Here is a 14,418-nt window from a genome sequence, read left to right as displayed (position 1 = left end):
CTAATTCACGGCTTTTTTTCATCAGTGACCTGTACTTGTTAAGTAATTCCGCCGGTCTCCTACTCTTAATATCATTAGTGCCAACATTTAGCCAATGAGTGAGCAATGTTTTTATTTTATTTATTTATTTATTTTTTTTTTTTTTTTGGCACATGAGCAACTAAGGCCATGATGCACTAGGCCCACTTAACATTTGAAGAAATGTTGTTATATTCCATCATTCTATTTGTGTATACTGTGCACACAACCTTTATATATTTTCTTTTAAAAAACAAAAATAACTAACTTAAAATAGATTGTTCTCCAATATTTTGATTAATTAAAATTTTAATAAAACTTTTTTTTGATAAAGTCTATCATACCAAAATATGTTACACAAATAGCGTGTATGTTGTTATACTGCATAAAACTACGAAAGATTGTTTTTTATGGCAATACATATTGAATTTTAACACAGCAATGTAGGTAGAAGTGAAAAATATAATAAAGGAATCTTAAAAGTGTAATGTGCTCATCATTTAAATAGTTATTTTTAATTATTTTTCTGTTTTGGTTGCAAATATATATGAATTGCCCACTTTATGATTAAGTAACAAGCAGTTCAAGTTCTCATTGATTTGGGCATTGGCAACTAGAGACTAGTTACTTCAGAACTCATATATATCATCAACGTAGAGCTTGAAGAACAGGGTAGTTGCCCTTGAAAGAGTTAAATTGGGGTCCCATCAAGCTCTCAGCTGCCCACGTCAATGCCAGAGCTTGCACTACATCATAGCTGCAAACCCCAAAGCAGAATGTACTGGTCCAACAGGAACTAATTATTGTCAGTGAATCTAGTCAGGGAAAGGGGAAATACATTGTGGAAAAAGAATAGATGGATTAGGACCAGGATATGTCTGCCAGGGGCAAATTTTGATGTTGTAGAGCAGATATAAACTTTTAAGGGCACAAAAGGTGATACTGTTGTACACGTTGGCACTAATGACATTAAGGAGATTTGCAGACTTACTTAACAAGTACATGGCAATGTTGAAAAAAAGTAGCAAGTTAGAGTTAAATTTGAAAATGTCTGCAATTCTGCCCACACATGATAGGAAGAATTCTTCAAATAGGCCTCTGGGGTTGGAAACATTCCGATTCATAACATCTGCAATATAATACACCAACAGTATAAGTGAAACAAGTATAAAGTAGAAGAATACAGTATAATAAATAATAAATAAATAATAATAAATAAAGTATAAAGTTGCTGATGCTATCGAGGCAGTATTAGGAGGGTCGGAAAACTGCTAGCTTGGGGGATACAAGGACTAAAAGATTAACAGTAGCCACTGGCAGAGGTGAAAGTGATTCTTGCACTTCTTCTATTGGAATGAGCAGACTCCTGGAAAACAAGATACAGGATATTTTAGAGACTGCTGGGAGTCATTGCGGTTCAAGTAAACATATGGGTTATGTTAGGGTAGCTAAGAAAAAGAACAGGTGCACGTATACTTGCGTGTACACCAATGCCAGGAGTTTGGTAAATAAATTTGATGAATTTGAGGTATTGCTCAAAACATCAAAGGCGGATATTGTTGGGATATCAGAGACGTGGTGTCACACAGATATAAGGAATGCAGAACTGGAATTTGGGGAGTACAACGTCTACAGAAAGGATAGACAGATAGGAAGGGAGGAGGGGTTATGCTATTAGTTAAGAAACACATAAAATCCAAGGAAGTGAAGCCAGTCGACATTGCTGGACAGTGCAGTGTCGAGTCAGTTTGGTGTGACATAAGCATTGGGAGATCAAAATTGAGAGTAGGAGTGTGCTATAGGCCTAATGACTCTGATGAGTATAATAAGAAACTGTACAGGGAAATAAAGTGGGCCAGTAAATCAGAGAGTCTTATAATGGGGGATTTTAATTTCCCAGATATTGACTGGAATTTGTGGTTTGGTCACTCACACAGTAGCAAGGCTTTTGTGGATTTATTGGATGATTGTTTTCTACATCATGTTCGGGAAGCAACTAGAGGGAGTAATACTCTTGATTTTATTATCAGTAGTGATTCTTCATGCATTAAGAATCTGCAGATAGAGGAACCACTAGGTGGCAGTGATCACAGTGTGCTGAAGTATGATTTACTCAAAGAGGTAACTACCATCAGGGGTAAAGAGAAGGGTTATTGCTTTCGTAAAGGCGACTACGATGGTCTGAGACAGTATTTAAATTCTATACAGTGGGACCAACTGATGATGTTACCAACAGCAAATTCAAAATGGGAAGCATTCAAGAACTTATCTTGGAAGCTACTAGGCTTTACATACCAACTAAGAAATATTGTTCAAGGTTTAGGCCTAAATGGATGTCAGATGAACTACTGAGACATATGGCAGAGAAGAAAAATGCATGGGATACATATAAATTAACACGTGACACAGAAGCCTATGATAGATATAAGTTGATCTGTAACCAAGTTACAAAGGAGGTTAGGCAGGTGAAGGCAGATTACGAGAAATCTTTGGCAAATGATGCAAAGTGTTCTTTACTTATGTAAACTCTAGAAGGAAGGGGATGAATAATATTGGTCCACTTGATAGATGGTTCAACTGTTGATGATCCTGCTCAGGTAGCTAACAAACTAAATGAATATTTTGCATCGACATTCACACATGAGGAGTTATTCAGCGAGGGGAATGCCAGAGGTGTATTCAACTCTGACAGTAAGCTAGATAATCTTCTAATAACTGAGAGTAAAGTGGAGGAGAAATTGTTGAAGATAAACACAAGAAAGGCACCTGGGGTGGATGGGATCTATCCAGTTATATTAAAGGAGGCAGCAAAGGAAGTAAGCAAACACTTAGCCATAATTATGAGAGCTTCCTTGGACTCAGGGGAGGTATCCATAGACTGGAGATGTGCAAATGTGACCCCAATTCACAAACGAGGATCAAAGGCTGACACAAGTAATTATAGACCTGTGAGTTTAACTTCTGTTCCAAGAAAAGTAATGGAGACACTGGTTAAAGAAGCACTGCAGGATCATCTGGACAAGACTTCAGTTATAGCTTGGACACAGCATGGTTTTGTTAAGGGGAAGTCTTGCTTGACCAATTTGATTGGATACTATGATGCAGTCACAAAAGAACTGGATGCAGGGAATAACTTTGATATTATATACTTGGATCTTAGAACGGCTTTTGATACTGTTGCACATGGAAGACTGCTGCACAAATTGGAGCAGTGTGGTATTGGAGGCAAATTGCCGCTATGGATAAAGGGGTGGTTGAGGGGGAGAAGGCAGAGAGTGGTAATCAATGGACACTGCTCATCGTGGACTAATGTTATTAGTGGAGTCCCTCAGGGTTCAGTGCTGGGTCCATTATTGTTTTCGGTATTTATAAATAATATTGATGATGGTATATCAAGCTTAATGCCCAAGTTTGCAGATGATACAAAGGTTGGCAGGGTTGTTAAGCACACTACTGACGCTATGCTGCTGCAACAGGATCTGGAAAGTTTGAGCAGATGGGCTGAGAGGTGGCAAATGAAGTTTAACATTGACAAATGTAAAGTACTACATATGGGGAAACAGTAACCCCAGAGCAGCGTACCAACTCTGTGGTACTACACTGACAGTGGTAGAGAATGAAAAGGACCTGGGGGTAATTGTGCAGGCAGATATGTAGTTCTCCGAGCAGTGCAGACGGGCTGCAAGAGTAGCTCATGGTGTCTTGTCAATGATATACAGGAATTTTTCTAGCAGGGATAAGGAGGTGATTATTCCCTTGTATAAGGCAATGGTCAGGCCACACCTTGAGTACTGTATACAGGTCTGGAAGCCTCATTTCAAGAACAATGTAGAGCTGCTGGAACGAGTACAGAGAAGGGCAACAAGATTAGTGAATGGAACAAAGGTTACTCTTATGAAGGAAGGCTTAAGTTTTGCAAATTACAGTGTCTGGAGACTAGGCACCAACGAGGTGATCTGATAGAGGTGTATAAAGCCTTGAATGGTTTGAGCATGCTCAATGCTGATGGAATTCTGCCTCTTGCTCAGAATAATCACCTGAGAGGGCATAAATTCAAATTGAGGAAAGACAGATGTGCGGAAATTTGCCTTTAGCCAGCGGGTAATTGGTTGGTGGAACAGGCTTCCATCTCTTGTTGTAGAAGTTGATAGCCTAAATAAATTTAAGGCTCTGCTGGACAGGTATTTCGAATGAACGGAGGGGTGAAGTGGAAGTTTTTTTTTTTTTTTTTTTTGCTGATGTTGCATAAGCTTGCTTTCTTGCATCATATGCCGCTACTAATGCCAATGCTAAAGTTATAGAATTCTTTAAGCATTTCGCTATTTTTATATTTTGTGAAACTTTATTAAAATAGAAATAATATTAGACTGGATTAAATTAAAATGATAAAAAAAAATACACTATACAATAAAAGCGATAAAAGCAAACGTAGCTTTCAGAGGCAGCCGCTTCCTTTATCAACAGTAAGACTTAACTTGCCATGGTATATCCTTAAATACCTGTAGGATCATAGCTCATTATCATAGGATTATGGGCAGTATCCTCCAATGTGTGGAAATGGCTCAGGAGCATGCCAGGCAGAGCCATTCATCCATTCAAGAATTACAGTTTCAAAGAGAGGATGAATATGGATTCCCGTCTCTATTAATGGTGTTATGTTCAGAAGAGCAAATCCGCAAATTCGAGCCATTTGCAGTTCCAATATCCGTGGAAAGCAAAGTGCTGAGGATTTCGAAAACTGCAAGGAGTCATCATGAAACAAGCAAATACATGAGTGCTAGAGTAACTAAGAGTCAGAACATGTGAATGTATACTTGTATGTGAGTGTATACTACTAATGACGTAGCACAGATTGTTCATTTACCTACAAGAATACCGGACAATCCTAATCATACAGCCAATACGCTTGATCTTTTTCTCACAAACAACCCTTCTAAGTACACGGTCGAAGTGAGAGGTCCTTTAGGCACTTCAGATCACAACTTGGTGATTGTCTCTTCTCCAATGGAACCTTTATCTCATGGCTATTCCCAACCACGTGTTGTTTGGCATTACAAGAATGCAAAATGGGATGACCTGCTAGACTTCTTTTCTTCTTTTCCTTGGTCGGATTACTGTTTCAAAACTTCTGATGTCAATGTTTGCTCAGATCGTGTCAGTGAAATTATTCTTGCAGGAATGGAATCCCTTATCCCACACTACACTTTAAAATCTTGTCCTTTATCTAAACCTTGGTTTTCCAATAAATGTGCTAAGGCTGTCCAAGAGAAGAATGTTGCATATCGTAATTGGCTTGTTTCTAATTCTTCAGTTTCATTTTCTGCCTACACCAAAGCTCGCAACAGTTGTAAAGCAGTTATTAATCAGTCCAAACTAGAGTTTGAACAGGCTAAGAGTAGAAAACTTGCTTCTTGCCCTAATGGTAGCCGAGCATTCTGGTCTCTTGCCAAAGCTATTGGCCGCAACTTTTGCCCATCTTTGCTCCCACCTCTGTCCAAACCAGATGGTTCTGTTGACCTGCTAGCATCCCATTTTTCTTCCAGCTCATGTATTAATGATCTTGGTAAAACACCTTCCACCATTCCCAACATGCTCCATTCAATGCCTCCTGTGGTCTTCCGTCAAAAGGATATCAGAAGGATTTTGATGAATCTTGATGCTAAGAAAGCTCCAGGTCCCGATGGTATTTCTCCACTTGTTCTCAAAACCTGTGCTCCTGAACTTACTCCTATTCTTTGCCGCCTTTTTTCACTTTCTTATTCCAAAGGTGTTTTTCCTTCTGCTTGGAAATTTGCTTATATCCAGACAGTTCCTAAAAAGGGTGACAAATCCCTCCCATCCAATTATCGTCCCATTGCAATTACTTCTACTCTTTCTAAAGTAATGGAGAAATCAATTAACCGCCAACTCTTAAACTACCTAGAAACCTTCCATCTGATCAACAATCGCCAGTATGGATTCCATCAGTGTCGATCCACTGGTGATATTCTGGCTTATGTTACCCATTTATAGACTAATTCAATGGAAAGGTTCGGTGAAACACAAGTAGTTGCTCTTGACATCTCAAAGGCTTTTGATCGTGTTTGGCATAAAGGTCTTCTAAACAAGCTTCCATCTTATGGTTTGCCAACTGTTTTTTGTAATTGGTTATCCAGTTTTCTCTCTGATCGCTCACTGAGGGTGATGGTAGGTGGCTCTCTGTCTTCTAACTTCTCCACTAATGCTGGTGTCCTCCACTCTTTTCCTCTTGTTTATTAACGACCTTCCATTGACTGGAAATCCTATCCATAGTTTTGCCGATGATAGCACATTGCATTCAATTTTCCATTTTGAGAAACCTTGTCCTGCTCAATCGGCTTCAACTTCTCGAAAATCTGCTACCAATTCCTTAAATGCCGATCTTCAGGTAATTCTCCAGTGGGGCAAAGACAACTTAGTTGATTTCAACCCTTCTAAAACTCAGTCTTGTCTTATATCTCGCAAAAAGGATTCTTCTGCTCCTATGCTTATCTTTAGTGACACTCCAATTTCTAGGCAAAATAATATATCTCTTTTGGGGATTACCCTGACTTCTAATCTCTCTTGGCACAAGCACATTAAAAATATTGCTTCCTCTGCATCTAAAAAACTTGGTTTTCTCTTTCGCTCACGACGTTACTTTTCTTCCAAACAGCTGCTCACTCTGTATAAATCGCAAAACCGCCCTGCCATGGAATATTGTTCTCACATGTGGGGTGGTGCCCCCAAAACCTCTCTCAGGCTTCTTGATTCCATTCAGAAGAGGGCAGTTAGGTTAATTAATGATTCATCTCTAACAGAGTCTCTCCACTCGCTTTCTCATAGACGCACTGTTTCTGCTGCATGCCTCTTCTACAGATACTTCCATGGGCACTGTTCTTCTGAATTGGCTTCTATAATTCCTGCTCTCTCTTTCAAAACAGTCCGAACACGTGCCGCCACTAGCCAACATCCATTTACTGTCCAGCTTCAAACCCACAGAACAAACTTTTCATCTTCCTCATTTATTCATTCAACTGCCGTTTTCTGGAACAACCTTCCTTCCCACGTATTTCCTGAAAATTACAATCTACAGAAGTTCAAGTCCAATGTCAACAAATATCTTCTTTCGTCTTCTTAACCTCAAACCCAAGCACGGTACTAAGTACTATAGGTTCTAATACCTCTCGTGTTTGGGGTTCACATAAAAAAAAAAAAAAAAAATGTACACAAAGGCTAGGAACATTGTACTTAAATTTGGTGAATTTTAAGTGCTGGTGAAGACATGAAATGCAGACATTGTTGGGATATCATAGACGTGGTGTGGCCCAGATGTAAGGGATGAAGAATTTGCATATGGATAGTACAATGTATACAGAAAGGACAGACAGGATAGGAAATGGGGGAGAGGTTAGGCTCTTAGTTAAGAAGAACTAAAAATATAAGGAGTGCATCCAGTTGACATGGGTGGCCACTGCAATGTTGAGTCAGTTTGGTGTGATATAAGCAGTGCTTTTTTGGGACGGTACTCAACAGTATGCCGTACTGGCACCTTTAATAACAGTGACGTGTGACATTTGGATGCAGTGCAAATTTGTAATATTCTGTAAATTTTTTTCACGTTTACCTACTATTCAAATAAGCTTAAAATTATTTAACTAAATTTGTATTTTTCGCTGTCTTTTGTTACGATATTTTCTATATAAAACTGTATAACCATTTTTATAATTCTAAATTACTCAGTCGGATCTCTGTTTAATGAAGTCCTTTTGTAGTGAATTATTTTGAATTCCCTTGTAAGCTACATTTAAAATACTTTCCGTTGAGCGAAGAAAATTTTCATAATGTAAACGGATTAGGAGAGAATTAACTCGGTAAGCACTGTTTGCATTTCTGGCCTTCAAGCAATTTTGTGCTGCTGCGCGAATTAAGAGAGCTGAAGGTTTGGTTTGGTTTGGATTTTATTGGCGCATTAGCAACTAAGGTTATAATGCGCCAGAGCTAAAGGAATTACCATTCTACAACTTAGTGGTACCTGGTAAAACCTATCCGACCACCTGTCCCATATATGAAGTCACACTGGTCAACAGTGAACAGATCAAGGGGTATTCCCAATGGGCTCTGGTCCACTTTCTACTGCATTGGTGTCCAAACTTTTCCCATACAGGGGGCATATTCAAAAATAATTCAAAGTTTGATTTCTTTAGTGTGTTACATTTTCAAGTAAAATTGAAAATATTTGAAAATTTTATTAAGTACAATACACAATTACATTTACTGAACAAAACATTTAATGAGAAAATTTTTTTGATAATTAACAAAATTTAAAATGCTGTTTTAGTTCACTTTCGGGGCAGGCCATAGGTTGATTCACAGTGGCGGGCCACTGTGAATCAACTGTAAGTGCTCTGTTTGAGAATTAGGAGAGAATGATTTTCTTTTACCCCGACAAATAATAATCTGTTGTTTCACAGAAGTGCGTTATCCACATTTTCCCTATCTCTGTTTCATGGTCCCAGTACTTGATTATCCAAAAGACACTAATATTTTGGACAGTTTCAAAAAAAAAAAGAAAAAGAGAAAACATTCATATTTAAGAACTAGTGACAATACCAATGATGAGAGAAGGAAAACGAGGACAACGAAAGTATTAAAACTTCTAAATATGAATTGTTGCCATTTGGTGAAAATGAAGTTAGAAAATTGTCAATTAGGTTACAGTTAAGTGAAATAGATACAATTCATGGATTTTGGGAATACCTAATTGAAAAGATGGTTTCGGAAGAATTGAAGCATTTGATAGACGCTCTGAGTATGATACCAATTTCATCGAGTGAACGAGGATTTTCACAAATGAATCTGATCGCTAGCCCAACCAGAGCTTCACTGATGACAAAAACAGTTTCTTCACTACTGATTCTTAAAATTGTAGGCCCATCACTGACCTGCTTCGATCCAGCAAAATATGTCAAATCGTGGCTGCTTCGAAAATGTCATTCAGCAAGAGAGACACAAAAAAGGAAGAAAAGAGGTCGGCATAGGGTGTTGTCGGATGAGAACTTAATAAAAATTTGGAATATTCTACAAAAACTTTATTATGAAATTATTTTTACTTATGTTATATTTAGGGTCCATAGTTTAACGAAGGACCCTTATAATGTTGCTCGGTTGTCTGTCTGTCCATCCATTTGTCACAGCATTGTATTTCTGGAATCACTCAACCTATTGACTTGAAATTTTGCATGGGTTTGTACATCATGTGGGCCAATGTAACGTCATATTGATCATTATTGACAAAAATTTGTCAGAGAAATGTCAACAACATATAGCTTATTATACACCGTTGGAAAGAGTACAATGAGTAGGTTTAAAATATAATTTTTTTATATTTTTTAAATTAAAAATGGCGGCGCCAGACAGGAATATGCGAGTAATTTTTGTGTCCCCCTGCCCACTATTTCCGGTGCTAATGGAGCTAAAAATTTAAAAATCATATTAGCCGTGTGTTATTCGTTGCTTATCAAGGGAAAACCATTCCGATTGAAATCTATCATTTACTTTTTTGTGTTAAAAATTAATAAAACAATTTTTTATTGCACTCCGATAGCGCACTTCTTTGTACCAAGTAACTCGCCTTTTGGTGACAAAAAGGTTGCTAAATAGTTAGTTAATAATTCTATAAAGATAATTTATAAATTTTAGTTAGTTAATAATTCTATAAAGATAATTTATAAATTTTAGTTAGTTAATAATTCTATAAAGATAATTTATAAATTTTAGTTAGTTAATAATTCTATAAAGATAATTTATAAATTTTGCGACGAGAAGTATTTTTTATCAATTTTCATAGCTGGAGTTGTCCCGACAAGGAGGTACTCAGAGAGCCAGTGTTGAGGTAGCGATGGTGGAGAGGCATCTGTGCGGATTCTTCCACAGCCCTCACCTGCCAGTCGCTTTTCCCCCAAGACTTTAATCACTTCTCCAGGATGAAGTCTGAGTCTCTTCTCCCACCGTTGTCATTCACAACAACTGGAAAGACTCAAATAGGTGTTTTCATTAGTTCCTCAGTTTTAGGCCAAGCCGGGAGTATACTAGAAACTTTTTTTCTCAAATAGTAACTTTTTTCAGTTACTATTTGAGATACTACACTAACGACCATTCGTGACGATGGACCCTTCATCCTGATTGCCTGGCACTCAGTAGTTGACCAATTTATTTACTTATTTTTTTAAATACAGGAACTCCTCGACTTACGTAATACTCAACTTATGTAAGTTTTTTCCGGCCAGTGCAAACTTAAAAAAAATATGGAAACGTATTTACATAAATATGATTTTAGGTATTGTGAAAATATCATAATGTGAACCCAATAACACATTTTTTTTTTTTTTTTTGTAATTCGTTCCAAGTCCGTGGAAGTTGAAAATTTTACTATACTAAGCTATTTATCTCTCTAAAAGGTCATATTTATAATGGAAATTGCACTACCCTTTCATCGTTATCATATGTTCCCATTATATGAATCAATTTTTGAATGCCTCATATTTTTCTAAAGCAGGTTTCTGGAGGTCACGGCCAAAAAACAAAAACAATTTGCATTTTCCCAGTTTATTGGGCTTTTCTGTTAGTGCAATTCATTACAAACATTTAGTAAACTCTATCTCATTGCATTTGCGATAATACCGATAACTGAAATTCTGTGGGTTTCTACAATCCAGTATTAGGTTGAAATGTGTTCCCCTTCGCTGAATTCTTCATCCCTATTTACGTATTACAATGATGAAAGGAAAGGGACCAATGGAAAGTGCAAGTGCTGGTAGTGCCAGGAAACAAAACAAAATTGATTTAGAAATAAAGATGAAAATGATTAAGAAGTACGAAGCAGGACAAAGTTTGTCATCTATTGCAAGGGAATTAGGTCTCATTGCTTCAACAGTGAATACTATTTTAAAGGACAGTGCCCATATAAAAAGAACATGTCAAAGGATCAAAGCACTGAAGATTAACAGTGATCACAAAACAGCATTCAGGTGCTATATCGAAGATGGAACAACTGTTAATAATATGGATGGAAAATCAGATGCAGAAGCAAGTGCCCCTGAGTCCAATGACCCATTCAAGCAAAAGCAAGAAGTATGAAGATAATATGGATAAATACGGCAAACCCCAAGGCAAGTTCGTGGCAAGCAGTGGGTGGTTTAATAGGTTCAAGCATCATGCTGGTTTCCACGACGTTAAAGTATGCGGTGAAGTCGCCAGTGCAGATTCTGCAGCTGCAGAGAAATTTTGTGATGTGTTGGAAAAAATTATTGATGAAGGCAGCTATTCAACGCAGGGATAAGGAGATGATTATCCCATTGTATAAGGTAATGGTCAGGCCACATCTTGAGTACTGCATACAGGTCTGTAGATCTTATTTTAAGAAGGATGTAGATCTGTTAGAATCAGTATAGTGAATGGCAACAAAGGGGTGCTCTTATCAAGAAAGGCTTGAGTTTTTAAAATTGCATCATCTGGGGACTAGGTACCTGTGAGGTGATCTGATTGAAGTGAATAAAGCTTTTAATGGATTGAGCAAGCTTAGTGTTGATGAGATTCTTCCTCTTGCATACTACACACACAAGGGGGCACAAATTCAAATTGAGGAAGGATGGTTTCAGAACAGATGTGCAGAAATTTGGCTTTATCCAGAGGGTGGTTCATTGCTGGAACAAACTTCCATCTTTTGTTGCAGAAATTGATAGCTTAAATAAATTCAAGGAACAACCAACTATTGGAGGGAATGAGTAGATGGAAGTGGGAAGTTTTTTTTTTTTTTTTGCTGATGCTGTATAAGCTTGCTTTCGTGCATCATTTGCCACTTCTAATGCTAATGGTAATTTAAATGGTAATTTAAATTCTCCCAACAAGGTAATTTAAATGGTAATTTAAATTACCTTGTTGGGAGATATGGTGGATATGCACCTTAAGAGAACCCTAGGGAGTCCAACACAAACTTTTTGGACATTTTTTACTACTTACTGAGCTGCAGAGATGTATTAGAAATGTTAATAAATATGAGTGTTTCTAAACATTAGAACATAGTGTTTCCTTTTGTTTACTTTTTTTTTTAAATTTAGCAATACAGTCATACAGATGTGTTCTCCTCTCTTATATTGTTAATTAGCTATGTATTAGTCAATAAACAGCCAATTACTAATACCATTTTGAATTTTTTGGTTATTTCTCAATCTTTTTAGATATGCCTTATCTGTTTCAACATATATTATGTTCTTATTTTTTAGGCAAAGTTGAAAGAAAAAAATTACCAAATACATTATAATGAAAACTAATAAGGAAATGCTTAAAAATGTTGAAGACAGAAAACAGGATACCTCTAGTGAACAAATACAGAAAAAGGATGTTAGTGGACACAAAGACAAGAAGCTCAGAATAAGACTTTATAAGGAACAAAGAGATTCAAAACTATCGAAGAAAACAAGAAATAGTAAGAAAGGTAAAGTGAATAAAAGTGAGGCGTTGTTAAATGTCTGAGTGTTATTGAAGCTTCTGTACTTTTTTTTTTTTAATAATAAAATATTTTTGTAACAAGATGATTCTTTCTCAAACAGCATTCTTTAGCTATAATAACTGTTTATACTGTGCATGGATACTGTTGCAAGTAGTTTACAGCTTCATTGTGCTGTTTTTTTTTGTTTTTTATTGCAGCTGATGTACCAGTTAATAGTGGACTATGCATGCATTTTTTGTGCATATGGATCTCTGTCTTTTAATATGCATACTACATATATTACTCTAATAGCCACAGTTAGCCCAACTTTTTTTATTTTAATGGTTTTAATGGCTAGTTCATTTTCCATTTAAATCTGTGCAAGTATAACTTTCCAATAAGCAAAATACAGAGATATGTTAGTGATATGCTCAAATATGTGCGCAGTTACACATTGGTGTGAACAAAAATAACCAGATTTCATTGGTGATTAAAATTGTGTAAACTGTACTTTGTTGATTCTAACTTTAATCCTGACATAAACAAATACATATCAGTGAGTAAAGCTCTCATTGTTATCAATGAGGGCTTTAGGTTGCTAAGTTGCTAAACAATATGGTGGTACTTCAGCAACTGACCAGTCAGACCTTTACTCAATGACACATTTGTTTATGTCAGAATTAAAGTTAGAGTGAGTAGAATAAGTTCTCTTGACATACTGCTTAAGTTTTTTCAAATGCTGCATTTTCATAAAATTCTTTCCTGAATGTATTATTTTAGCAATCAGGAATAAGGTAAAATTGTTTATTGTGTTGTACTGCAAAGAGGAAAAGAATTATCTATATTAGTAACCAGTATGGAAGAATGCTGTTGTCTGGTATTTTTCCTATTTTGGTTTTAACCACCTCTCTGTGAATGAGATCAATTCAAATACAGTTTTAAAGATATTCATATTGATAAAAGCTGCTGAAATATTTAAGGTTTGCATTGTCACCAGCAGATGGTGCTAAAGATGCAATTTTCATTTATCAATAGTTCAACTCCATCTAGTTTTGAAATTTGACCATAGTGATATTTAAAGTAAAAATTAACAAATGATTGAGAGGAATTACCTCAAATAATGACTTGTAGAATGCTTCTAGAAGCATTCTACAAGTCATTATTTGAGGTAATTCCTCTCATTCATTTGTTAATTGATTTATAACTAGAACATGTTGAGCTTTGTTGCCCTTACATTTATTAAAGTAAAAATTTATCCGTTTCTTTTAACAAAAAATTAACATGACCCCTTTTTCATGGGGAAGGAAAACATTCACTCTCACACACAAATAGCAAATCCCTAAACTTGGACCATACTTTTGATTGTTGCTTAGGCAGCTGGCAAAAATAGGATCCATGTTAGATTTAAAAAGAAAAAGGATAACCATTTCATGTAGAGATATACACAGCTTTTGTTGAACAACTTTGCTTTAAAGCATCAGTGTTGCACAAAAGCACATTTTTTTTTATTTTTGTTTAAACTATAATGATACAAATTTCCACTACACATGACATTCATAAAGCATTACACATAAGAAATGTGTACAATGGGAAAATACAAGGTATGGCAATAAAGTTCCTGGACTGGTGCTGTTGTGCTCATGTTTGATGACTAAAAATAAGTAGAAGTGGTATATTGTAGTTCAAACTTCCTCCAACAGATGATGGTATAGAGATTGTCCAGTAGGCTGATAAGTAAATAAGTAACAACCAGTTTCATTAGTAGTGTTAATATTCCATGTCATGATTCTGCAATGGAGCAAGCAATGAACGAATATCAAATTTTGATTTCAACTGGAAAAAACTGCAATAGAAACATATGAAATGTTAAAAGCTGTTTATGGTGAAGAAACATTAAGCAGTTCAAAGATGGA

At 36.4% G+C, this 14,418-nt stretch overlaps 1 protein-coding gene across 5 annotated transcripts in view; it reads left to right on the top strand.

Annotated features, from left to right (window-relative positions):
- Positions 1-14,418, top strand: part of Dab (DAB adaptor protein) — a 246,562-nt gene that overhangs the window by 63,078 nt on the left and 169,066 nt on the right. For all 5 annotated transcript variants that reach the window (XM_090372948.1, XM_090372949.1, XM_090372950.1 and 2 more), the window contains exon 2: positions 12,300-12,511. In XM_090372948.1, coding sequence (XP_090229074.1) covers positions 12,337-12,511 — 175 coding nt within the window. In that variant the 5' untranslated portion in view covers positions 12,300-12,336. The remainder of the gene's footprint in view (positions 1-12,299; positions 12,512-14,418) is intronic.

This window comes from Mastigoproctus giganteus, chromosome 4 (genome assembly GCF_048544385.1).
Source record: "Mastigoproctus giganteus isolate SK-2022 chromosome 4, ASM4854438v1, whole genome shotgun sequence".
Taxonomy (NCBI): domain Eukaryota; kingdom Metazoa; phylum Arthropoda; class Arachnida; order Uropygi; family Thelyphonidae; genus Mastigoproctus; species Mastigoproctus giganteus.
The sequence above is the reverse complement of the archived record's forward strand: the minus strand, read 5'-3'. Positions and strand labels throughout refer to the sequence as shown.